This window comes from Bos indicus x Bos taurus, chromosome 9, assembly GCF_003369695.1.
Source record: "Bos indicus x Bos taurus breed Angus x Brahman F1 hybrid chromosome 9, Bos_hybrid_MaternalHap_v2.0, whole genome shotgun sequence".
NCBI lineage: Eukaryota > Metazoa > Chordata > Mammalia > Artiodactyla > Bovidae > Bos > Bos indicus x Bos taurus.
Window position 1 is genome coordinate 103,894,049 of NC_040084.1, and position 26,941 is coordinate 103,920,989.

General features: G+C 46.6%; 1 protein-coding gene across 12 annotated transcripts in view; it reads left to right on the plus strand.

Moving 5' to 3' along the window:
- Nucleotides 1–25,911, plus strand: part of ERMARD (ER membrane associated RNA degradation) — a 28,886-nt gene extending 2,975 nt beyond the window's left edge. For 3 of the 12 annotated variants that reach the window (XM_027552101.1, XM_027552106.1, XM_027552107.1), the window contains exons 2-18: nt 235–403; nt 1,682–1,821; nt 2,708–2,809; nt 3,103–3,192; nt 5,701–5,798; nt 6,238–6,374; nt 7,779–7,893; nt 8,790–8,892; nt 13,728–13,757; nt 14,795–14,863; nt 16,437–16,610; nt 22,198–22,281; nt 22,981–23,057; nt 23,480–23,605; nt 23,823–24,041; nt 24,399–24,512; nt 25,723–25,911. In XM_027552101.1, coding sequence (XP_027407902.1) covers nt 235–403; nt 1,682–1,821; nt 2,708–2,809; nt 3,103–3,192; nt 5,701–5,798; nt 6,238–6,374; nt 7,779–7,893; nt 8,790–8,892; nt 13,728–13,757; nt 14,795–14,863; nt 16,437–16,610; nt 22,198–22,281; nt 22,981–23,057; nt 23,480–23,605; nt 23,823–24,041; nt 24,399–24,512; nt 25,723–25,903 — 2,028 coding nt within the window. In that variant the 3' untranslated portion in view covers nt 25,904–25,911. Of the gene's footprint in view, nt 1–234; nt 404–1,681; nt 1,822–2,707; nt 2,810–3,102; nt 3,193–5,700; nt 5,799–6,237; nt 6,375–7,778; nt 7,894–8,789; nt 8,893–13,727; nt 13,758–14,794; nt 14,864–16,436; nt 16,611–22,197; nt 22,282–22,980; nt 23,058–23,479; nt 23,606–23,822; nt 24,042–24,398; nt 24,513–25,722 lie in introns of those variants that run through there. The other 9 variants (XM_027552104.1, XM_027552103.1, XM_027552108.1 and 6 more) reach the window with 8 other exon arrangements.
- Nucleotides 25,912–26,941: the final 1,030 nt, after the last annotated feature.

A 26,941-nucleotide genomic window follows, 5' to 3' on the forward strand; every position in this document is an offset into this window, starting at 1 on the left:
GTTTAATAAAATAATATCTTTAAACATTTACTTGAAAATATTTGCATAAGTAATCTTTAGTTAATATTTAATCACAGTGTTTTAATCATATAGTTCTTCTGACATCCAGAAAGTGTTAACACAGTAACTATTCCTGAGTATATTCTATAAGACATAACAGTTTTCCTGTGACTTAAATATATTATAAAGTTAATATTTTCTGTTGAAGAGTGTGTTTTATGTTTTATATTTCAGATATTAGTTGGGGAGCCGATTGCCACCTGTCTTTCTCCTTCAGTGTATGACATGATCTGTAAACTTGGGTTTGAAGTCAGAGAAAGTTGCGACATCAGCAGCATTGTAACTCAAAACGGTGAAGTATGCTGGAAGAAAATTACAGACTGCATGGTTTATACAGAATCAGGTTTGTATTTTGCCTGCAGCCCAAATGCCCATCAATACTGTTCTCTTTAAAATGTCTTAACCTGTAAACTTTCCCTTTCTGACCACTGCTTTTTGGGTTAGAAGATGTTATATTAATAGTACAGGCTTAGCTCAAAGAGAAAAAGAATCGGTGTGGAGAGAGAGGGAGTGAGACCAGAGAAGCGCAGGGGAGTGAGGGGAAAGCTGCAGGTGAGGAGGGGGGTTGGAGGCTGTGTGGGCTGAGGGCTCTCGGCCTGCAGTCCTGGTGGAAAAGGGAAGCAGACAGAAGTCATGAGTTAAGGGTATGGGGTGACCAGTGGTATATACAGTTATTTTACATGTCTTCTGGGCATTCTTGTACCTTTTTTTAAGTAGGGATGTGGACTGGAATATTTTAAAATAGTTGTAAAAATTATAAGCAAACATACTCTGGCCCAGCAGTTCCATCCAGGAGCATACAGGACAGGTCCAGTCACAGGTGTGAGCATGTGCCTGTGGCAGGTGGCTCCTTGAGGCATTCTGTGACAGAGAAGAAAGAAGGGAAGAGCACTGGAAATAGCCAGATGTCAAGCACTATGGGATTGCTCAAACAAATTATGAAGAGTGTGCGCAAGGGAACATTATGCGGGGTGGAAGAGAGTAAGGGGGCCCATCTTTCTGGCCCAGAAATCTCTCTGAGCTATATGGCAGAGCGAAACAATAGGGGCAACATGTAATATTTGCTTGTGTATGTATGAATATTTCTAAATACACTCAAGAAATGTATAACATTTCTTGAAATATGAAAGCTGCTATAGGAAGGAGAACTGGTGCCACGAGAGAGACTTCCACCCTTTTATATTTTTGGGTTGTGAACCGTGTAAATGTTCAGCCAAAACTTACGGAAAAAACCCTCAAACCAAAAATTCATATTATAAATATGTTCCAAAATAATAATAATAATTATAAATTAATGTCATTGGAAATCTGGTCTAATAATGTTACATTAAAAAGTCAGGTTAAAGTATTATATATACAAACTTACATACAGGTAAAGAAATTAAAAAAATATTTTTTGTCTTATTTGAACCTTTCTGTATTTTTCAAACTCTCTGACAGTTTTTCTTTTATAATCAGGTAAACACATATGTAACTTATTTTCCACAACATGAGTATCTTTGTTTTAAGTTCAGTTTAAACTGGTTCTTAATTTTGTGGAAATTTCATCATTGAAGCACTTTGACAATGTAGGCGTTTTCGTCACACAATGCGGAGCTCACTTGCTCTCTCGCCCTTGCAGCCCAGGGTCTGGACCACCGGGAAAGCGTGCGGCTGCTGGGCCCCGTGTGCCAGGCCGTCCACCTGCATCTGTCGTCTCTGCCCGAGGGGCAGTTTGAAATGCGATACGCACCGGCGCTCCAGTGGACAGGTGTTCCAGAGGTTTGGCTTTTGAACAGCAACAAAGTCTTAGAAATGAAAGACTGCAGATTCCACTTAGAGGCCTTTGCTCCTTGCTGATTTTAAAGGGGTATCCTCTGTCCTCTGGGCCCTGGGCTGTGAGAAGGCTTGAGTGTTGCTAGGGAAAGTTGAGCTGTTTGCAAAAGCTGAGAGACATCCTTTGCCCAAAGGAGGTTTCTGGATGCAGTGTCAGGATCAGGGTTCGGGGAGGTGGTTTGGTGCATGGGTGCTGCTGGTCCCAGGACAGAAAAATTGGACAGCTCCAAAAAAAAAAAAAAAGACCTTCCAGACTGATCAAAAGATGTTCTTGAGGCACTGGGACGAGGGGACTTGAGGCGGGGACGCTTGGCTTGTTGAGGGTGGCAGAAGGGAGGTGGGGTAGTTCAAGGTTCAAACTAGCCATTTCCCTTGGCACATTAAATGATTACAATAGAGCAGTAACTATAAAAATCTAACTCTAAAATACTTGGCTTTCCTCATACAGAGTGGCAGGGCCTTCCCTCTCCCTGTGTAGTAGCTCACTTAAGTGGCAGGGTGAGCTGCCTTATTTATGTTTTTAAGACGTAATCAAAATGAGATATAAGATTTAGGTCAAAGTATTTGACTTTCCAGTTTACAGTTATGCCAAATTTATTGCTTTTAATAAACATTTACATAAAGAACTTCCCAAAACCTCCTTTGGTATTCAAATGTTTTTCTTGATTCTTTGTATTTTGTTGTATTTATATAAAAAATGTTTGCCTACACCAACACAGTCATTAAAATATGCTAATTAAATCTTTCAAGGTTTGAATTTCATTAATAAAATTGTGACTTTGAGAAATAATGCTTATTGAACATGAATTCTGACGTGTCTTATTCTAAACAGTTATTTCCTGAAATACTTGGTGCCTTGAGGAGTCCTGAATCTCCCAGTATTTGCCTCAGCCTCATGAAGCTCTCGTCGTGTCTGGAGCGAGCCCTGGGTGATGTGAGTGTGAGGACTCTTTCACTGCTGGCCGCGTAAAGTGTCTGAATGAACAGTAAACTGTTTTGCAGTTTCATTGAGATTTCTAGATTTTAATTATTATTTTCCTGTATAATCACTTGGCACAGATTTTTGAAATATTTTTCTTTTTGAATGATTGTGAGATCAGAAACATCAGTGTCTCCAGTTCTTTCCTCCCCTCATCTGTGCAGACACCTGCTTTGTGGGTGATGTTTTGGTTAATGTGATTTGGCTCATTGTAATACAGTTGTTACACAAGTTTGTTTGAATTTCAGGTATATTTACTGATTGGGAAGGACTGCCCCTTTCTTTTAAGAGATCTGCTCGCATCTGAGGAACTTGCTCAAGTCTTTGGGCAGCCTGTGGTAAGCTTGTCCAGTTAAAACCGATGGAGGAAAAATAGCCCAAAACAATCAATGTTAACTCTATTTTTGTTCCTCAAAAGTTGATACTATGTTAGGAAAAAATTAATTATCTCAGGTATTCAAGCTTACTTTCCTTTCCCAGACCCTTTCCGCCAAAATTGCCATGCTTCCAGCCAAGAGACACACCTCTCTCTTGTCCTGGTGCTAATGTGCTTTGATGATACCCTCTGATGTGATGACCTCAGGTGTAGGAGCCTCTGGTGTAAGAGCTTCTGGTGTGACGAGCAGGTGTGGTGCCTCTGGTGTGACGAACCCATTTTATGACCTCATGTGTAGGGCCTCTGATGTGATGACGCTGGAGGAATAGCCTCTGATATAGTAACCTCTGGGGGCCAGACAAATGAGTAATTTGAAGTCTATTGATCTCATTGTGTATTATAATAGTAATTCTAGAAGATATAATACTAACTTATTTAAGAGTAAAATTTTAACCCTTTAAAGAGTTCAGTTCAGTTTAGTTCAGTCACTCAGTCATGTCTGACTGTCTGCAACCCCATGAACTGCAGCACACCAGGCCTCCCTGTCCATCACCAACTCCCAGAGTTTACCCAAACTCATGTCCATTGAGTCGGTGATGCCATCCAGCCATCTCATCCTCTGTCGTCCCCTTCTCCTCCTGCCCCCAATCCCTCCCAGCATCAGAGTCTTTTCCAGTGAGTCAACTCTTCACATCAGGTGGCCAAAGTATTGGAGTTTCAGCCTCAGCATCAGTCCTTCCAACGAACACCCAGGACTCATCCCCTTTAGAATAGACTGGTTGGATCTCCTTGCAGTCCAAGGGACTCTCAAGAGTCTTCTCCAACACCACAGTTCAAAAGCATCAATTCTTTGGCACTCGGCTCTCTTCACAGTCCAACTCTCACATCCATACGTGACCACTGGAAAAACCATAGCCCTAACTGGACGGACCTTTGTTGGCAAAGTAATGTCTCTGCTTTTGAATATTCTATCTAGGTTGGTCATAACTTTCCTTCCAAGGAGTAAGCATCTTTTATTACAATTTTATTATTTAAAAAATCAATATTTTTAACACGTGAGAAAGTATACCTTTTGCAGCTACTGAAACTTAAGTTGAAAAAAAATTTAGATGCCAGTTTAAAAATGGGTACTTTTTCAAAGTCTTCTCGAGGCCACATGATCATGATTGTTTAAGACCAGTGAGTAACCTTCAGGCAACTGAATAAGTCAGGTCAAGGTGAAGAAGCAAGCCAGGGTGGTGCCCACCAGGAGGACGTTTACCGACGGGACTCACTGAGAAACTGCTGTCAGGGAAGCTTTCCTGCGCTTCCTGGTAGTTCGTTACCCCTGCCAGCTTAGGGTCATCTCCTTTGGTGGAGTGTGTGAAGTGAAGTACAGACTGCTTGTCGTCACACTGAACTCCTAAATCCCTTGTTTTGCTCTGTCCTCGGTTTTCTGCCTGTGTTGTGCAGTGAGGCTTCTGTCCACCCACAGCCCTTGCAGCTCCCAGGTAATTTTCCTAGATCCTTGGCATATATACTTGTAATTTCCCAGATGGTATGAACAGTTAATTTAAAATAATAGTAAATTTTAAGGAAGTAATATTTAATTATTAATGTTGTTATAGTTATTGATATTTAATTAAGTTCATGTTGAAGTATTTTAAGTTAGTGTGAGAGCCAGGACTACTTGGAGTAGCACAGAAGGGCTGGCTGTCAGACGTTCTGGTGCTGAGTTAAAACCCCTTGTGTGAGTTCCTGCCCCTGGGGGCATTCAGAGCACCTGTCTCCCCTTCCCCCCGAGTCTGCAGGTGAATGAAGCAGCTTCAGTCCTTTTGTGAGTCTCTGGGAGTCTCAACTCCTCTTTCTTGCGACACGGGTCTGAGTCCTCTTAGTCTCTGAGCAGCTTCCGTGTGTTCTGAATCTCCTGTAACGCGTGGTGCTGCACACCCAGAGAATGCTCAGGGAAGGTGTTAGTGTTGGAGCTGGACAAGCAGGATCCTTGTACTGGAGGGTCTTCACTTTGTGTTGATGGGTAGGAGGATGGAGCAGGTGAATGGAGAGCTTCACGTCAGACAGGAGGCCGAGCCTTGTTGCTCAGCTGCCTGCCGTGCAGTCTCATCCGTCGTTTGCCATGGAGTTGTCTTATCTACCGACGGGGCCTCTCGACGTGTGGCCTGGAAGCGGTGTGTCCTGGGGGGTCCCATCCACTTGTGGCTCTGGGGCCTCTGCACCCCTGGTCTCACCCCTCCCTGCCGTACGCCTCTCACGTGTGTGGCGCGAGTACAGCATCTCCCTCAGAGGGCGTCCCCAGGGCGAGCGAGTAAGGAATACGAGCAGAAAGCGTCTGGCGTGAGTGCTCGGCTCGCACGGGTTCGTTCCTGTGGGCTTCCGTGCTCTGCACTCGTGGTGCCCTCGGTTCCGGGGAGGAAAGCTCACGTGGTCCCAGCTGGGTTGGCTCCTGAGTAACCCCGTGCCCTGCCCCCCCCAGATGGACGTGCTCAAGGTCTTCGTGGGCTCTCCGCGCGGGCTCAACCTCCGCAACGTCCTGTGGCACGGCTTCGCAGCCCCTCAGGAGGTTCCGCCCAAGTAGGTGCTCGGGGAGGCATGCGCGCGCTTTCTTCATATGCTGAGAAGTTTGTTTTGTTTTGAATTTCATATCACGGAAAGATGTGTTTTGAGATAAATAAGAGAGTTTGGGTTCAGGATGTTGAAGACAAAGCTGGATGTTAGTGGCCGAATGGCTGCTGTGGTGATCGGGTTACGATTTCACTGACTTACTCTCAGCAGCGGAAGTGGTGACATGCACAGCTTCCAGTGGGTGGCGTCCTGGGTTTCAGCTCACCGGTTCCTGAGAGGTCACTGGTCCTCTGGGCCACTGCACAGCTTCATCCCCACAGCCAGTGGGATTTTCTGAAATTTGATACTGTTTTGCTTTTTAATTTTAAACTTTTTTTTTCTAAGTAGAGCTTTTCATATGTGTGCTGGGTTCGTGTTTCTGACAGATGTCTGTGCTCTTTCCCACTAGATACTGCTCAATGATGGTGCTGCTGACAGCAGGACTGGGTCAGCTACTGACCGGCTTCCTTCAACAGACGAACTTCACATTGGCACATCGACCTTTCGTGACTCTTACGAGCCTAGAGGATTTGATCGTTTTTCCTGGCAAGTACCAATTTCACGTTTTTCTTTGACTCTGTCTTTGTAAAGGTGTTTATAGCGTTATTAAGCAGGACTGAGACTCGAGCTCTGTGGGAGGAATAGTTACTCTCCAGGGGCAATATGCCTTTGAAAGTTTCACGAAGAACCTCTTAAACTTTGCCACATAAATCCTCACCTCTTCGCATGGTGCCCCCAGGTTTGGCACCGGGAGTCTGACGATCACGGCTACATGAATCAGTGTTAATATTATTGGTGAATAATATTAATAATGTTGATCAATATTAATAATACTAATCAACATGAACCAGCATTGGTAAAATCGGTGTCTCGTGCAGACGTGTGGCTTGGGCCATCTGTGGCGTGCACTCCCTCCTCTCGGCTCTCTTGCTCAGCTCTCTTAATGGCGAGGCCAGAAGTGCCCCTGGTGTAAGTGCTCTCCTGTGCCATCCTGGGACTTCCCTGGTGGCTCAGTGGAAAGAACCCATCTGCCAGCCCAGGAGACGAGGATTCAGTCTCTGGGTTGGGAAGATCCCCTGGAGAAGGAAATGGCAGCCCACTCCAGTATTCTTGCCTGGGAAATGCCATTGTCAGAGAAGCCTGGGGCTGCAGTCCACGGGGTGACCAAGAGCTGGGCACAATCTAGCAACTGAACAGCAACAAATATCACCTTTTTTTTTTTTCACGTCGCAGTCTTAGCAGGTTAGTGAGGTTGACGACACAGGACTTCAAGAGAACAGATAAACGCTGTGTCTGCTCCAGGCCCATTCCTTTTCCTGTCTGGAGGTAGACATGCCGTGTCTGTACTTGCTGATGTAAACCCTGGTGGGAAGAGCACACAGCATCTTGGCCCCAGTGGTCTTAGCCTTTTGGTATCATGGAATCTTTTGGTCGTCTGGTGACTGCCAACAGCATATATTTTTTAAGACTTGACTTGTGTAGAGCAGTTTTAAGTTTACAACAGAATCAGGAAGGAGGTGCAGAGGTTTCCCCACCGGTCTCCCTTGTCAGCGTCTCTCACCAGGTGGGACGTCGGTTGCCACGGATGGATGAGCTGACATGGACACGGCATGGTCACCTTAAGTCCGGAGTTTACCTTTGGGTTCACTCTTACTTCCTGTATCTTTGGAAGATGTGTTTTCTTGGTCAGCGTGGTCAACCAGTTGCCCCTGAACTCTTCTGCTCACACAGTTTCAGCCTCTGTGTGGGGGCCCAGGGGTCGCCCTGGGCCCTCACATGGTCACCTGCCGCCCTGGCCTCATTCAGGTAGCCTCTCTCTTAGACGGCACACATTGCCCATGGTCCGTCTTCTTAAAGAGGTCGGCCCAGTGGCATGACTCCCTAAGTGTGTTCACGCCTTTTTTCCACTGATCAGTGTGATTGTGCTTAAAAATGTTTGCTGTTTTACAGATGTTACATCTGAGGTGCTTTCAGTATTAGAAGAAGTGATGAAGAAGTCCACGTTTATACTGAAAATCATGTTGCCATATTGGGAAGTTGCATTAACCAAGTTAAAGTCTCACAGGTACCTGCAGTGTGGCTTTACAGAGTGGCCACTGGTGGTCTGGAGGCCAGGCCTTCCTAGAAGCCTCTGCCTCCCGTACTGTGCTGCTGTTGGAGTAAAAGCGAACAGGAGTCGACCCGAGCATAAATTATCTTCCTGTAATTAATTGAAAGGCATCTTGTAATTGTGTTTTAAACATTTTTTTGTTTTTTGGTACAGTTTTATATAGTTAATAATGATAATTATTTTAATTTAATTTTTATTTTAGAAATTAAGAAATCATTTTGGCTGCTCTGCACACCTCGCAGGACCCCAGTTCCCTGATCAGGGATTGAGCCCGGGCCATGGCTGTAGAAACCCAGGGTCCTAACCACTCGGCCACCAAGGAGCGCCCCAATAGTTACTTTTTTGAATGGACTTACTAATATTTTTCAAGCTCTTACTGTGACTGAAACACGATGTGCAGTGTTAGAGAATCAGGACAGAGGTTGTCAGTTGCCTCTGTTCCCCGGGGAGCAGGCCCTGAGTGTTGGTCTGGGAGGTCAGCGGGCTCCACTTCTCTCCCCGTTACTCTGTCCTGATGCAGACACTTGATTGGAAACCGTGAGAGCCCACTGGCACCCTGGTGTCTGAGTACTTTCTAGATGAAACAAGTTTGGCAGGTATTTGGCGACATTCTGTTCTGCTGCAGCTTCTAAAATGTCTCATCATCATTAAAACACCAGAAGACAGTTGTATTGTCGCTCACCCGTGAGACCTGACTCTGCTTCTGTTTCTCGTGTTAGTGAGTGACGCCACCCTCGCTGCTTTGGACACACGTGGGGAACCCTGGAAAGCAGCACCCTTATCATTATGGTGTTAGCGCCAGAGTTTACCTTTAAAACATGAAGTTTCACTGCTTTCCTTCAATTTCACAGGTTTGCTGACTGTGCCATATTGTTGTTGATGCAGCTGGAGACTGGACTTAGGAGGGTGTTTGCTGAAGTTAACGAATGTCCAAAGAGGCTTCTCACTGCTGAGGTACGCATGCCTGGTGGTCGCCTGCTCGCCTGCCTGGTGGTCGGTGCTGCTGGCTGCTGCTGCGCTGACGGTTTTCTGTCCCTAATTAAAGTTTTTACCATCTTGTTTTTGTTTATCGTTAAATGAATTTTCTCGCAAGAACTTTCTTTGGAAGGCTTGACTGTCATTTTTTGTGGTTTCCTATTTTGATTTTGTATGATTTATATTTATCTGTGAGTCTTCCCTTGTGGCTCAGCTCATAAAGAATCTGACTGTGGTGTGGGAGGCCTGGGTTGGGAAGATCCCTGGAGAAGGGAAAGGCTACCCACTCCAGTATTCTGGCCTGGAGAATTCCATGGACTGTATAGTCCATGAGGTTGCAAAGAGTCAGACACAACTGGGCAGGATAAAAATGGGAAAAAAAAATTTCCAAGTCGTTTTTTAAACTTAATGATGTCATAAAAGTGGTTGGTGCTCATGCTTTCTCTGTAGCCATGGTTACTGGTGTGCTATTGCAACCCCACAAGGTGGGCATGGGTGGTCTGCAGCTTGCCTTCTCTGAAGAGCCTGCTTCCTTTTGGCCAGAGCTGCCAGTGGGGCTTAGAGATGCCTTTGAGTGGCCGTGCCCTAGTGGGCTATGGGAGAATGCATTAGCTAGGGGAAAGGGAGAATATCTATTGTGGGACGAGCACAAGCATCTGCCCTACCTGGTGTTCTTGTTTCTTTCCCTAGTTTGTCTTCCTCTTTTTTCCCGGTAAATAGGCATTCCTCAAAAAACCCTGCTCTCAGCCCTCTACTCCTCTTTATATGCATCCCCTGCGAGAGCTCACATAATCCAGTGTCTGAGCTGTGACCTGTGTGGGAGCAACACCAGTCAGAAAATACTCCGAAACTAACGGAAATGAGAGCCCCACATGGCACGAGTTGTTGATGCCGCTAAAGCAGTGCTGAGAGGGGGGTTCAGCGCGTTAAATCCAGCCGTCTTCAAGGCATTCTTTCTCACTCACGGTTCTTTGATCTCCTGTGGTACGTTTGCACCTGTTTGTTGAATATGTTCGTAGGCGCTTCCCCAGCTCCCAGACTTACTTTATTTCAAAAGAGGCATTTTTCTTCTTCCACAAGTTTGTTCTCTGATATTCCTTACTATCCTTATTCCACACATGATCTTGCCCCTCCTACCGTCTTGTCTGGGCTTCTCCTTCGTCCCTGGACATGGGTATCTTTTTTCGGTGGGCTCCAGCATCCTCCTGTCGGCAGTGGTTCAGCGGTGAGCCGCAGTTTTGGAGTTCTCGCAGGAGAAGATGAGCGCACGTCTTTCTACTCCGCCATCTGCTGACGTGCAAAAAACTAAGATCTTGGCATCTGGTCCCATCACTTCATGGAAATAGATGGGGAAACAATGGAAACAGTGACAGACTTTATTGGGCTCCAAAATCACTGCAGATGGTGACTGCAGCCATGAAATTAAAAGATGCTTGCTCCTTGGAACAAAAGCTATGACCAACCTAGACAGCATATTAAAAAGCAGAGACATTACTTTGCTGACAAAGGTCCGTCTAGTCAAAGTTATGGTTTTTCCAGTGGTCATGTATGGATGTCAGAGATGGACCATAAAGAAGGCTGAGCCCCGAAGAATTGATGCTTTTGAACTGTGTGTTGGAGAAGACTCTTGAGAGTCCCTTGGACTGCAAGGAGATCCAACCAGTCCATCCTAAAGGAGATCAGTCCTGCATATTCATTGGAAGGACTGATGTTGAAGCTGAAACTCCAATACTTTGGCCACCTGATGCGAAGAGCTGGCTCATTTGAAAAGACCCTGATGCTGGGAAAGATTGAAGGCGGGAGGAGAAGGGGATGACAGAGGATGAGATGGTTGGATGGCATCACTGACTCGATGGACATGAGTTTGAGAAGGCTCCGGGAGTTGTTGAAGGACAGGGAGGCCTGGCATGCTGTGATTCATGGAGTTGCAAAGAGTCAGACATAACTCTGTCCTCTTCATGGCTCTGCATCCAGCTTCGGCGCCAACTGTGCTCCGCTTGTCCTCCATCCTCCTGTGCGTCACCCTGCTAGTCGGTCCTGCCCCTGATTTATCCCATGGTCCATCAGTGCTCGGCCTCGCTGGCTCGTATCTTGCTCACCTGAGCTTGTGTCTCACAGGTCTTCGTGCTTCTCCTCCTCCTCTAATCACACTGCCACTGATTATTTGCTAAGTTTATGAGTATTCCTGTGTCTTCTATGAACCCATCTGCTTAAAAGCCTTTCATGACTTCCAGCACCTGATTGCACTGCTCACGTTTCTGCATGGTTTAAAGGATCTCAGAGTCTGGCCCCAGCCTTCTGCACTTTGTTCTCTACTTGATTTCACCAGCATCATTTAGACTCCTTGCCAGTTCCTGGACATGCACACCTTTCCTCTTCCTTGCCTGCTGTTCCCTGCGTGGCCACTTGGGGCCACAGGGGTGACCTCCCAGAGCCTTGTCTACTCAGCGCTAACACTGCTTTCCTCTGCACTACTTCTGTCTCATCTGGAGCTGGCTCTGCTCAGCGCTAACACTGCTTCCCTCTGCTCTGCCTCTGTCTCATCTGGAGCTGGCTCTGCTCAGCGCTAACACTGCTTCCCTCTGCTCTGCCTCTGTCTCATCTGGAGCTGGCTCTGCTCAGCGCTAACACTGCTTCCCTCTGCTCTGCCTCTGTCTCATCTGGAGCTGGCTCTGCTCAGCGCTAACACTGCTTCCCTCTGCACTCTGCCTCTGTCTCATCTGGAGCTGGCTCTGCCCTGCGTTTTGTAGAGGCCTCTGTGTCACCCTTGGGCCTGGGATGCCCATACTTGGTCTGCTGGTGCCCGCTGGTGCCCACACCCAGTGCCTCTCACTGGGCTCTGCCCAGCCCAGTGTCATGGAGTGAAGCCTGGCCTTCAGTGGAAAGAGCTGGAGCCCCAGTGTCAGCTCTCATTCGAGTGTTCTTAGAATTGACTTCATGGTGTCCTGGCCACTCAGTGCATGACGCTGTGGTTCATGAATTTGGTCATTTCGTTGTCATTTCACTGCACAAGTAGATACTGTGGCTGTTTCTGCAGAGGATACAGTTTATCAAATAATATCTTAAATTTTAGCCCAGACTTTTATCCAGAATAAACCTAACATCAGTACTGATGAGTGAGTGATAGTCACTCAGTCCTAACTGCCTGTTCACGACCCCATGGGCTGTACCTGGCTCCTCTGTCCATGGAATTCTCCAGTCAAGAATACTGGAGTTGGGTGCCATTTCCTTCTCCAGGGGATCTTCCCAACCCAGGGATTGAACCTGGGTCTCCTGCAGTGCAGGCAGTTTCTTAAGCGTCTGAGCCACCAAGGAAAGCTACTTTTCCCAGAGGGATGGTATGGGGAGGGAGGTGGGATGGGGGTTCAGGATTGGAACATGTGTATACCCGTGGCAGATTCATGTTGATGTATGGCAAAACCAATACAATATTGTAAAGTAATTAGCCTCCAATTAAAATAAATAAATTTAAATTAAAAAAAATAAAAAATAAAGAGACATTTCTAAGTGTAAAGACAGGTCAACTTAAAAAGTATCAGCAAATACATGCTTGACTTTATCTTATATTCTGTAGACAGTACATTAGAATATGTAATGAATCCATATACCTTTTCCAAACAACCGAGACAGAAGTAGCAATAAAGTTATAAATGACAGTCATCAAACAGATGAAATAAGTTAGATGAAGCTTCTCTCTCAAAGACATGGGGACTGGGCAAGTGGTCAGGAAGGAAATACAATGTGCTTTTAACTTTGTATGAAAAATAATGTTTATACAGTTTACTTATAAGGCGATATACAAATGAAAATACTTTGTAAAACTATAAATTGCTTTTGCAAATTCTATGATTATTTTATGGCATAAGATCTCTTCAGAGTCAATGGAGGTTGTGAAGATGAATGAGACTTTGTGACTTTTTAGAAGCTTATGTGTATTAGGGGTGCAAGAGACGATATTTATACCAATTCTGTAAAACAAGATAGAAGTTAATTTCCATCATTTATGGAGATGAGTGAGAAGTTCAGTCTTTTTGAGGAAGTGGTAGGGATATTTAGTAGGCAGTTGAATACTTAGAATAGAGCTCAGGGGAGATTTTAGCATCAGCAGAACAGGCTTTAGAGCCATCTGCACAGTAATACATGTTGAAGAATATTTGATAATATTAAAATGAAAATCTGTTATTAAGCATTAATAAGTGCAACATGCTTTTTGGGTGCTCGACCTCCTCACAATACTGATTTTAGCATGCTGTGTGTAAAATCGTGTTGACTTCCCCAGAAGCCTTTGAGATGGGCGTTCCTCACTTCTGGTTTAGCAGAGAAACTGGGGTGTGTGAAGGTCCTTGGGGTTTCACGTGCAGAAGGTGCTGAAGTTGGGATTGGAACGTCGAGGCAGTCTGGCCCCGAACTACATCTGTAAACCCTGCTGTGCCAGTTACTCAAGAAGTGTGAAAGGCACGGGCTGCTTGTTGGAGAAAATACTTGATTGTGCTCACTTGCACACAAATACCAGCCATCAGTAGAGGTGCTCTGTGTGTGAGTAGTGATTTGTGAAGCTGTGGGATCCTGAATTGCTGAGCGTGTGAGGGCGATAGTCTCATGGGGCTTGCCTGCCAGGATCACTGTATCTTCATGCCTTGTGTATCGTGTTTATGTTGTCAGCCACGTCCTTCCCAAAGTGTTGCTAGATAAAGTTTTATTTACAAATGAAGGCTTCATACTTGTGTCCCTGTGCTAGAATTTTTTCCTGCTTTGAATAATGTCACATGACTTGTGTTTTGCTTTAATTATTTATTTTCTTTCCTTTTCTGAAGTCAACAGCTCTTTATACTACCTTCGATGAAGTAAGTAAACTTCTAAGATATCTTGAGATAAACAGAACGTTGCATTTGTTTAAAATAAAAATTAAAATATAAAATTAAAAATCAAATTAATTTGATTTTAATTAAAATTAAATCAATCAAATTAAAAACCATAAATCATATGCTCGCAGGAAAATATTGAGGACATAATATGCTTATGCTTACTCACATAAGCAGAAAAAAAGAAAAAGCTGATGATAGTGTTGAGTATAGCTTTCCGGCTAATTAGTAATTATGGAAAGGCCACAAAATACATGTACACACATGTATATATGTGTAAACGCACCATGTACAGTGTTTGCAGGTATACATAAACACATATATACACATATACACAAACTACCCATAAACACACACATACATACACGCACACATGAGTATGTGTTAGTTGCTCAGTTGTGTCTGACTCTTTGTGACTCCATGGACTGTAGCCCACCAGGCCCCAGGCTCCATGGAATTCTCCAGGCAAGAATACTGGAGTGGGTTGCCATTCCCTTCTCCAGGGGATCTTCCTGACCCAGGTATTGAACCTGGGTCTCCTGCATTGCAGGTGGATTCTTTACCATCTGAGCCACCAGGGAAGCCCGTATATGCACATACATATACATGAATATATATAAGCACATATACACACCTAGACACATGTAAACACATGAACACATACATTCACACAGTTAAGAACACGTATATATATCTTCTTAAACTCATTATATTGGTTAAGAAGACCTTTCTTAAATAGGTGGTTGCTACTTTAAGACTGTTCTTATTTAATCTGCTTTGGACTTAACCCATGTCATGCCACATGTATAGGATGTTTTGATACTGACTTAACCCATGTCATGCCACATGTATAGGATGTTTTGATACTGACTTAACCCATGTCATGCCACATGTATAGGATGTTTTGATACTGACTTAACCCATGTCATGCCACATGTATAGGATGTTTTGATACTGAAAGTTCTGTGTGTGTATATGTGTATACCAGTTAATCATTTTACTTCCTTTTGCTGTTTTAGATATTGGCAAAACACTTGAATGATGGTAAAATCAACCAACTTCCTCTTTTCCTGGGAGAGCCTGCAATGGTAAAGTGTCAGGCATTTATAATTTAATACCCTGCTACTTACCAATATGATTAGATCTTCTCAAAAATGACATTAATTTTGTCTTGTTTCCTGCCCAGAAGTGCTTCTGGAGCATTCACACGTCTGAATTCCACTGTCTTTGCAGCCGACGCTGGCTGAGCTCTGAGCAAGCTCAGGTCCTGTGCTTCATGCTGATTATTCACACGTCCTTTCCCTAGGACCTGACGACTTAGTCACCCTGGTCCTGACAGTGTTTGAACTTGTGGGTTCTGTGAGTTTACTGATGAAACGTGTCACAGTGTTAGTCGTTCAGTCACGTCCGTCTCTCTGTGAGCCTATGGACTGTATGTGCGTAGCCCACCAGGCTCCTCTGTCCATGGGATTCTCTAGGCAAGAATACTGGAGTGGGTAGCCGTTCCCTTCTCCAGAGGATCTTCCTGGCTCAGAGATAGAACCCAGGTCTCCTGCATCGCAGGCGGATTCTCTACCATCGGAGCCAGCAGGGAGCCCGTCTGTGCTGATAGCAGGGACTCTGTCTGCTTTATTAACAGTGAAGTCAGATGTGACTAGTAAGATGGAGTGTTGGATGAGAGGATAATTTTTTAGAACTGTTTCTATTTGTCAAATTTTTGTATTTTATGAGGATATTGCAGTGACTTCTTTGGACTGTAAATAGAATTTTTATATTTTTTAACTGGGAGTCAGCTGTGTGACATCAGTCACTCCTTTCTGCTACCAGGAAGTTAGCATGATTGAACTCGTTTATCTTCATCTTGAATCTCTCTGACTCCTCTGTCCAGCGGCAGTTTGCCTGAATCAGAAAATTTGGTTTTCTGACTCTTTTTCCTCTGCCTGTGGAAGAGTTCTTGAACATTTGCCATTAAGAAAACAGCCGTGTCTTCACAGGGCTTCAAAAATAAAAGGGTGATCTGAGAAAGGACATGTGAGAAAGAGGGGACGAGGGGAAAGAAAACCGGTGTTGTCGTGAGCACAGCTGTGGATTCCAGGTGTGGTCAACACAGTCCTCGTCCTTCAGGGGGGTGAGGCTGGGAATGGTGCTGTTGCCGAGCACTGGGGCCGTGCAGGCAGCTCTGCAGCCCTGGTGCCGGTCCTCTGGTGCTGCTGCCAGGCACTGGGGCCATGCAGGCAGCTCTGCAGCCCTGGTGCCCGGTCCTCTGGACTTGCCAGGTTCTTGTCAGTCTGCTGAGGAATGGGTGCAGAAACACGGCTCCCGGGAAATCCAGCCTGAGCAGTAGGGCTCCTGCCTGAGGTTGTGGGGTGCAGTTCCAGAGAACAGGGCTTCCCAGGAGCATCCTGCCTCGGGTAGCAGGGTGCTGATACACAGAAGGGAGGTCCCACAGGAGAACGCAGCAGAGGCGGCGGGTGTAGGAGAAGCCGAGGGATCCCGGGTGACTTGGTGCTTGTCTGCTCTGCGACCTTGACTGACTCTCTCTTCCAGGCTCACTTTTCCGTAATGAACACTTCTGCTTCGGCTTGCCCTTTCTAGGCCTTCAGACTTCCTTCTTTCTGCTGAGAATACTAACCACATATTTTTTGTGTCCTTTTTTGGTAGGAATTTCTCTGGGATTTCCTAAACCATCAGGAGGGTCCCCGTCTAAGAGATCGGTTAAGCCATGGGGAAGTCAGTTTACCTGAATTTCCGAAAGAAGCAGCCAGTCAGCTGCTTGCGTTTTGCTTTGTCCTTTTACTCAGATTTATCGATGAAGATCTGTTAGCAGTGTTTAAGGTAATGTGTAGGGAAGAAGATGTTTCATTAGGTTCACTTCTTTCAGTTGAGAGGGAATGGAGTTGTTTCCAAATGTAATTAGTTATATTTTAATTATCTTTTGTTTTAATTTATTTGAGTTACGGCTTGCCTGCATCTGAACAGATTACTTGTGGACATGTATTCTCTATAACAAATAAATTAATATTACTTGATCTCACCTAAAATAATTCATCGTTTTTTTTTTTACTCTAAATCTGTATTTATTTACTTAAAAAGTTTTAATGGAGTATAGTTGATTTACAGTGTGTTAGCTTCAGGTGCACAGCAAAGTGAATCACTTACACACACACACATATATATACATATATCTGTCTCCGCTGTCTGAGACTCCTCTCCTGTACAGGCCGCTGTGGTGGAGCGCGTGATCACTGAGTGGAGTCCCCGCACTGCACAGCGGGTCCTTGAGTCCCCGTTTCGTGTGTAGCGGTGTGTGTGTGTCGGCCCAGTCCCCAGTTCATCCCCGGGCCCCCTTATCCCCTGGTAGCTGTGAGATTGGTTTCTGCTGCTGTGACTCTGTCTCTATTTTGTAAATAAGTTATTTGTACCACTTTTTTATATTCCACATATGAGCGATATCATATGATATTTGTCCTTCTCTCATTATGACGGTCTCTCTATCTATATTGCTGTTACGTATCTTTAGGTTTTTCCTCTCTGGCTTATGCATTTGGAGTTCTTCTTAAAAGACCTTTTGTTTTCCAAAATTATAGAAGTATTCATATCTTTCCATTATACTTCTATAGCTTTTTTTCCATTTACATCTTTTGATCCAGCAGGAATTTATTTCATCTGGGAATCTAGCTCATTTTTTTCTTTAACAAATTGCTTGCAAGTTGGCCAACCCCATTTAGAGAATAAACACCTCTATGCAGGGTGCCCTGGACTCCGGACCTGGACTCCCTTTCCTGTCTTTACTAGGTCTTACAACAGGTTAGTTGGTGTCGCCATTAATACTAACATTGGTGTCTGACATTATGGTCCTGTTTCTCCTCTTCTTCAGAATGTGCTGCCTCTTCTCTAATTGTTATTATTCCAGTGAACCTGTGAAGTTAAACAGGAAGCCCACAGGGATGAGCTCCTGATGGATTAATGTGGGGATAATTGGTACTTTTGCAAGACTGAACACTGTTCCCCGACAAGTGGCTGCTCAGGCCCCAAGGCCCGTCCCCCGCTTCACTCTCCAGCTTCCCCGCTCTCCCTCAAGACTGAGCCCCAGAGCCGCGTCCCCCTCCCCTGCCGCCCCCACACCGCCCCCCATGTGTCCCCAATGCTCAGAGGCCCTCCCACGGCTCCTGTCGCCAGGGAAGCCACGTGTGCTGTGGTGGCCACAGGCTCATCGCTTCAGGTGTGAGTCCTGGCGACCCTAACAGGTACCAACCGCCCTGTGAGCCTGATTGCTCTCTGATCTGTGTAGGTGTCAGAGTAAATGGAAGTTGACTGCATTTCTTCTCCAAGTAACAGCTGGCCATTTGAGTGGTTCTGAGCTGTTGAGAGCTCTAGGTAGTCACTGCTTATACATAGGGAAGCTTTTGACTTACATGTATTAAGTTTTTCAGCTATCAACTCACTGACTTTGCTTCACTTCAGTGGCAAATCATGTCCGACTCTGCAACCTCACTGCAGCATGCCAGGCTTCCCTGTTCTTCACTACCTCTGGGAATTTGCTCAAACTCATGTCCATTGATTCAGTGATAGCTTCCAACCATCTCATTCTCTGTCACTCCCTTCTTCTCCTACCCTCAGTCTTGCCCAGCATAGGCTCTTTACCAGTGAGTTGGCTCTTTGCGTGAGGTGGCCAAAGGATTGGAGCTTCAGCTTCAGCTTCAGCATCAATCCTTCCAATGAATATTCAGGACTGATTTCCTTTAGGGTTGATTGGTTTGATATCCTTGCTGTTCAAGGGACTCTCAAGAGTCTTCCCCAGCACAGTTTGAAAACATCACTTCTTTGGCGTCAGCCTTCTTTATGGTCCAGCTCTCACATCTGTACATGATTACTAGAAAAGCTATAGCTTTGACTAGATGGACCTTTGTCAGCAAAGTGATGCGTGTGCTTTTTAATATGCTGTCTAGGTTGGTCATAGTTTTTCTTCTGAGAAGCAAGCGTCTTTTAATTTCATGGCTGTAGTCACCATTTGCAGTGATTTTGGAGCCCACAAAAAGAAAGTCTCACTGTTTCCATTGTTTCCCCATCTATTTGCCATGAAGTGATGGGACCAGATGCCATGATCTTAGTTTTTCAAATGTTGAGTTTTAAGCCAGCTTTTTCACTCTCCTCTTTCACTTTCATCAAGACGCTCTTTAGTTCCTCTTCACTTTGTTTCATTAGAGTGGTATCATCTGCATGTCTGAGGTTGCTGCTATTTCTCCCGGCAGTCTTGATTCCAGCTTGTGCTTCATCCAGCCCAGCATTTCACATGATTGTACTCTGCATAGTAATTAAATAAGCAGGGTGACAATATACAGCCTTCACTTACTCCTTTCCTAATTTTGAACCAGTCCATTGTCCTATGTCTGGTTCTAACTGTTGCTTCTTGACCTGCATACAGGTTTCTCAGGAGGCAGGTCAAGTGGTCTGATACTCCCATCTCTTGAAGAATTTTCCACAGTTTGTTGTGATCCACACAGTCAAAGGCTTTATCGTAGTCAATGAAGCAGATGTGTTTCTGGAATTCTCTTGCTTTTTCTATGATCCAAAGGATGTTGGCAATTTGACCTCTGGTTTTTCTAAATCCAGCTTGAACATCTAGAAGTTCTCAGTTCACGTGCTATTCAAGGCTAGCTTGAAAGACTTTGGGCATTACCTTGCTGGCATGTGAAAATGAGTGCCATTATGTGGTAATCTGAACATTCTTCGGCACTGCCCTTTGTGATTGGAATGAAGACTGACCTTTTTCAGTCCTGTGGCCACTGCTGAGTTTTCCAAATTTGCTGGCATATTGAGTGCAGCGTTTTCACAGCATCATCTTTTAGAATTTGAAATAGCTCAGCTGAGATTCCATCACCTTGACTAATTTTATTTGTAGTAATGCTTCCTAAGGCCTGCTTGACTTCACACTCCAGAATGTCTGGCTCTAGGTTAGTGATCAACCATCGTGGTTATCTGGGTCATTAAGACCTTTTTTTGTATAGTTCTTCTGTGTATTCTTGCTACCTCTTCTTAATCTCTTCTGCTTCTGTTAGGTCCATACCATTTCTGTCCTTTTGTGCCCATCTTTGCATGAAACATTCCCTTGGTATCTCTGTTTTCTTGAAGAGATCTCTAGTCTTTCCCATTCTGTTGTTTCCTCTGTTTTTTTGCATTGTTCACTGAAGGCTTTCTTATCTCTCCTTGCTGTTGTTTGGAACGCTGCATTCAGATGGGTGTATATTACCTTTTCTCCTTTGTCTTTTACCTCTCTTCTTTTCTCAGCTATTTGTAAAGCCTCCTCAGACAACCAGTTTGCCTTATTCCATTTCTTTTTCTTGGGGATGGTTTTGGTCACTGCCTCTGTACAGTTTTATGAACTTCCTTCCATAGTTGTTCAGGCACTCTGTCTACCAGATCTAATCCCTTGAATCTGTTCGTCACCTCCACCGTATAATTATAAGGGATTTGATTAGGTCAATTGAGAATGGCCTAGTGGCTTTTCCTACTTTCTTCAGTATAAGTCTGAATTTGGCAATAAGGAGATTATGATCTGAGCCACAGTCAGCTCCAGGTCTTGTTTTTGCTGACTGTATAGAGCTTCTCAAGACTGTGAAGAAGGCTGAGCGCTGAAGAATTGATGCTTTTGAAGTGTGGTATTGGAGAAGACTCTTGAGAGTCCCTTGGACTGCAAGGAGATCCAACCAGTCCATTCTGAAGGAGATCAGCCCTGGGATTTCTGTGGAAGGAATGATGCTAAAGCTGAAACTCCAGTACTTTGGCCACCTCATGCGACGAGTTGACTCATTGGAAAAGACTGATGCTGGGAGGGATCGGGGGCAAGAGGAGAAGGGGACAATAGAGGATGAGATGGCTTGATGGCATCACTGACTCGATGGACGTGAGTCTCAGTGAACTCTGGGAGTTGGTGATGGACAGGGAGGCCTGGCGTGCTGCGATTCATGGGGTCGCAAAGAGTCAGACATGACTGAGCAACTGATCTGATCTGACCTGATCTGATAGAGCTTCTCTCTCTTTGGCTGCAAGGATATAATCAATCTTATTTCAGTATTGACCATCTGGTGATGTCCATGTGTAGAGTCTTCTCTTGTGTTGTTGGAAGAAGGTGTTTGCTATGACCAGTGTGTTCTCTTGGCACAACTCTGTTAGCCTTTGCCCTGCTTCATTATGTACTCCAAGACCAAACTTGCCTGTTACTCCAGGTATCTCTTGACTTTTTACTTTTGCATTCTAGTCCCCTAGGATGAAAAGGACATCTTTTTTGGTGTTATTTCTAGAAGGTTTTCTAGATCTTCATAGAACCGTTCAACTTCAGTTTCTTCGGCACTAGTGGTTGAGGCATAGATTTGGATTACTGTGATGTTGAATGGTTTGCTTTGGAATCAAATTGAGATCATTCTGTCGTTTTTGAGATTGTACCCAAGTACTGCATTTCAGACTCCTTTGTTGACTCTGAGGACTACTCCATTTCTTCCAAGGGATCTAGCCCACAGTAGTAGGTATAATGGTCATCTGAATTAAATTCACCCATCCCTGTCCATTTTAGTTCACCAGTTGCTAAAATGTTGATGTTCACTCTGGCCATCTCCAGTTTGACCACTTCCAATTCACCTTGATTCATGGACCTAACATTCCAGGTTCATATGCAGTGTTGTTCCTTACAGCATTGGACTTGACTTGCACCACCAGACACATCCACAATTGGGCATCTTTTCTGCTTTGGATCAGTCTCTTCATTCTTTCTGGAGCTGTTTATCTGCTCTTCCTCAGTAGCAAATTGGACACCTACTGACCTTTGGGTTCATCTTCCAGTGTCGTATCTTTTGCCTTTTCATCCTGTTCATGGGGTTCTCAAGGCAAGAACACTGGAGTCGTTTGCCATTCCCTTCATCCGTTGACCACATTTTGTAATAGTCCACAGACTCGGGTTTGCCAGTTATACAGGTGTGTCAGCTGTAAATAATGTAATTTTTTTACTCTTTTAAAAATACTTATATGTCTGGCAGTTGAGTGTTTATAGTATGTAATCCTTTTCTAGGTATATTCATTTTTAATGTTTAAATTCTTGTTGTGTCCTAGTTTTTCAGGAGACTCTCTTAGAGAGTCCAATTGTTTGGACTCTTTTTCTCATTTATTTCTGGTTTTGCTGCATTGTGGACAGAGTAGCATATGTAATTGATCACTATTAATCAGCCTTATTTAAGATAATTTTGTTGGTTATGGCTTGACTACTTTATCAAATCCATTTTAATGAAGAGGTTTCCTTCTTTTAGCTGAGAGAATTATGTGTAGGGAGTTAACAGAAAGTCAGGACTCTTATGTGACCTCAGATGCGATAGCAGAGAAGCAGAAGCCTGACCAAAGTTGTAGTAACAATGGTCTGTTTTCTCTAAACCAGGAAAAAGCAGCGGTGGGGTCACTGATTAACCTTGCAGGAACCTACGTTTCTCGCTGCCACCCAGCTTCTCAGCTTAAAAAACAGGTATGTGGGGAGGGGTGTGCAGGTCCACAGTTGTAGAGATTTGACGGGTGCAGGCCGCCTCCTCCAGCCCGGCTTCGGGTCCCCAGACCTGGCTCTGTGGCTTGTGTGCCTCCCAGATGTGTGGCCTTGGCCTGGCCACTGCATCTTTCTGGGGTCTAGCAGTTGAGGTGATGGTCGGTTTGCGTCCTCGGTGTTTTTAGTACTTTGTGGGTGACTGCGTGCCATTAACCTAGGACCTGTCACAGGTGTTGCTTGGCAGTGGTGAGGGATGTCAGCTTCGTCTGACCAGCTTTCGTTAACCTGTAGATTAAACAAGCAATAAGCTTGTGAGCATCTCTACCCGGATATTGTGATTGGAGAGTGGCTCAGAAACTTTATTTTACATATGGCAGGAGGTACCAGGGAGCAAGGTGGGGTCATGTCCAAGAATATAATCGTCACAATAGCTGCTAGTAGAAATTCTGAAAGGAAGCTGTAGAATCAGTGCAGAATGGGTTGGGGAGCTTTGCAGAGGTGTCGGAGAGAAGCCGAGCCCGGAGTGGACGGTCCCCAGGAGTGTCGGGTGGGAGGGGCTGTCGACACTTCCTAAGGATCTCATGTTTTCACCTGCCTTCCTTTACCTGTGTTGACCAAATAACAGATGCCCACCAAGTTTTCATATGTAGCCTCTGTAACAATTTTACAAATACGGTGTGTTAGGTGCTGAGCTGTGAGGGGAGCGTTGGAGCTTGGCCTCTGCTGCCTTTGCCCGAAGAAGCTGAAAGGGAGCCTGTGCGGTGAGTCCTCACAGAAGCCTCGCAAGGCTCTGTGAACCTCAGCTCCAAACAGTGTCTTCTCTGGCAAGACTGTCAGGAGACAGGTCCCAAGGAGGAAGTACTAGGGCTAGGTGCTGGAGGGCTGAGACTGGGGGTCTCAGGGCCCAGTCGTGGGGGAAGCGTTTGCAGAGACCTAGGGCTCAAGCATGAAGGCAGGCCTCTTGGGCAGGTGGGTGGCATCCAGCAGAATAGTCAGTTGGTGGTGCCTCTGTCATTTACCTTTACCTTGGTCTCCTACATGGCTTTTTCATTTCATTTTGGGGAAAGCAAGTTGCAGATGAAGTGCTTTGCCCAGGGAACCACTGAAATAAACATCAGTTTGCACTGGCCCTAATTGGGCAACTGCTCTTTGTCACATGTCTTTAAATGTTTCCTGTCTTCAGATCAGAAGGTGATTCTGAAACAGATGTCTGCAGCTCTTTAATCACAGAAATCGTGGCTGAGCTGTGTTGCCATGTGCCTGAGACACACCGCGCTGCCCACCTCCCAGGGCCCCTTCCTCCTGAGGAGTGAGTCCAGGGCGCCCTGGGTGCTTGGGCCTGGGGGAGGTGTGTTGGGTTGCAGACTTCGCGGAGGAGCTGTCAGATAAGCCCTGACAGTGCGTGTGGCGACAGAGATTCTCACGCGGGATCTGCCGAGTCTGACGCCTGTGACACGGCCGCGGCAGGTGTGCAGGCCGCCGGCCCGGGGCAGACAGGCCCTCAGGACCCGCTCTCCACCCCGCAGGTGGCCCCGCCTGCTCCATGTGCTCTGCAGCATCCCCGTGCGGACCCTCTTCTGCCCCCGAGCTGTCCTGGAGGTGCTGGCTGTGCTCCGGAGGGTCAGCGCCCACTGCCGCCGCGTTTGTGGACAGGTAGCCGTGTGCGTGGAGCTGAGGCGCAGGCAGTGGGAGGACCGAAGCCTGCGCTCACGGCAGAGGCGGAATTACCTGCGTCTGGTGCGCAGGTGCGTGCTGCGTGACCTGGTGGGCGGAGCCCTGGTGCGCAGGTCCAGGGCCTGCTGAGTGGAGTATCGTGGGCGGAGCTCTCCTGGGCGGCTCTCAGCTGATGGGCTTCTGCTCCCACTTCAGAGAATGCTTATTTTCGAGAAAAATTGCAATAAGTGTCACTGCAAATACCACTTGTAAGTTTAGAATATGGGTTCTAGAGACCCAGCGAATTTTTGGATTTTAAAGGTAACAGCAGATTTACCCGGCGGTGCCGGCAGTGTGTATGTAGAATGCGCTGCGTCCTCACGAAGGCATCTTATAAAGGTGATAAATATTTAACACTTACTGAATTTTAACTGATCTTACGTTTTTAGTATGAAGCTTCTGTCTCCGATGCTTTACCTGATTTTATTGCTGATTGCACTGGAATTGATCAACATTCACATGGTTCTTGGGAAGAATGCTTCAGAATACCAGCAGTACCTGAGGTCAGTGTGCACACTTTAGAACACCAGCGGTATCTGGGTCCGTGTGCACACTTCAGAACACCGGCAGTATCTGAGATCACGTGCACACTTCAGAATACCAGCAGTACCTGAGGTCAGTGTGCACACTTCAGAACACCAGCGGCATCTGGGTCCGTGTGCACACTGCAGGAGGTGAAGCTGTGTGTCAGTATTTTGAGTCGTGCTCCCTCCTATCTGACCCTGAACTGCTCTTCTCTGTGGGTTTCAGTGCAAGTCAGTGAGCCTTTAGAGCTGACAGTTCAGAAAGCTGAGTGATCTGCATGTGAATGATTTTGGAATCCCTCCCTCAGGGCCACGGGAACTCTGTCCAGACAGCGATACTGGGAGGAGGCTGTGGGGAGGCTGCACCACCCTCAGCTGCGCGGACTCCCGGAGCCTGGTCCGGCTCTAATCTGTAGACGGTCTGCTGCAGGGCCATGTAGGCACTGTAGGGCAGTGCCCCCCGCCCACTGGATGCCAGCAGCCCCCAGTCGTGACAGCCACAAAGGGCTCAGACGCCCCCAGTGCCCTTTGGGGGCACAGTCACCTCAACTGAAAGCCACAGTCTAGATAGGGGGCTGTGGATATTCATTGTATTCTTTTAACTTCTAAGTGTAAAAATTTCAAAAATTCATAGTTGGAGACAATTTTGGGCTACTTGGGAAACTTTAAGGAGAACTTGGGAAATGTGGATGTGGCCCTTCTCGCCAGTCAGAGGGCGTTCCCTGTGGGCTTCCTGGTGAGTCATCTTCCAGCAGAAGCCTTTCAGCAGCGATGGCTGCTCCCAGCAACACATGTCTACTGTGGAGGGGGGTGGCCCCTCTGGCGGGGGGTGAGGCTAGTGGGGTGGAAACAGGAGGCGCAGCCCCCGAGGGTCCAGTGTCTTGAGGGTCTGTTATGTGAGTGTGGTCCAGGCGGCCCCTAAGGTCCCATCAGCAGAGTGTCCTGCGTGGGCCTGGGAGCGGGTGCGCTGTGTGGCGCGTGATGTCCACCCTGCACACTGACGCTGGCGTCCTCGCCTTCATCCAGGTAGCGTTCTCTCGTTTCCATGTTGTATGTATTTCCTTTTCTGGAATCTTCAGGTGAAAATTACCTAGAGTACTTCAGTTGTGATTCCAGAATGAAGGGGATACAGTAAATCCTTGTTGCATTTACAGTGGGATAGATAAATTACTTTCTTTGTTTGAAACAGGTTCTTAAAGTGCATCTTGCAGTACACAGAGAACCTTGCAGCTTGCACCAGGCAAGACAGGAACAAGTGGGACGACGCTGTCCGTCTCACACACACGGCCTTGTTGAAGATTTGGACTTTTATTGAGAAGAAACAGATGTTAATGCATTTAGCCGAGAAATCCACCATTAAAGTCGTCTGATAAGTCAGGATGCCTCGGGCTCTATCAGAAACCCGACTGACTGTGTGAACTTCATAGCCTGTGAATCGAAGACCCAAGGGCAGGGTGTGTTTCCAAGGGCAGGTGGTTTCGGGACCCTGCTCCAGCAGGGCCCCAGGCTTCCTGCCCTGCAGTTCTCCAGTCGCCTTCCGGCTGCTGGTGTGAGCCTCAGGTGGATCCCTGGGAAGCAGTGGCCGCAGCAGTTTGGGGCCTTGTCTCCCGACTGCGTCCTACGCAGAGGAGAGTCTTCTCACTCAGCCGTCACCCAGGTGTGGGTGGCCACATCTTACTGGCCATAGTGCTAATCTTGAAACGACGGCTGTGACCAGGACCCTGCCCTGCACTCATGGGTCAGGCTGGGTGGACATCCACCCCTGGACCAGCCACTGGAGCACGGCGGGAGGCCTTGGGCCAGTCACCCCGTCCTTGGAGCAGAGGGTGAGGTGGATGGGATGCAGAACTCGCTGGAGAGAGGTGGGGAGGAACAGCTCCTGGAAGGCCCTGGGCAGCAAGCCTGCCGGTCAGCATGTCCCCGGGGTCCAGGCCTGGCAGGTTTAGCACAGCCCCTGGGAGGACAGAGTGAGACGGGCTGCAGACCCCCCAGGTCAGGCTCGCGGGAGGCCCTGGGCAGCCACTCCGGGAAGCTCCTCGTCCACAGCAGCAAGGCGGGAGGGCCTCCAGGAGCCCCTGCAGGGCTGCCCTGAAGTCCGAGTCTGTGTCCCCTTGGCTGTGCCCCTTCCCTGCTGGCCGCACAGCCTCCTCCTGGCCTTGCTGGCGAGTCGGCCTCCCAGGAAGGGCGGCCTGCCACGTGCTCTGGCTTCTCTGCCATCAGAGGTCGGTGGGGAGGCTGCCGTGGGGCGGGTGGGGCCACGTGACCAGACTTTCCTGGTCCAGCTGTCGCTTCTCCAGTTCAGCAGTGGCCACCCCCTTGTAACTGAACTTACAGGATAAAGACGGGGTAAAGACGTGGGTAAAGACGGGGACGCCTCCTGCTTCTGTCTACTGTGACGCAAGACCCCC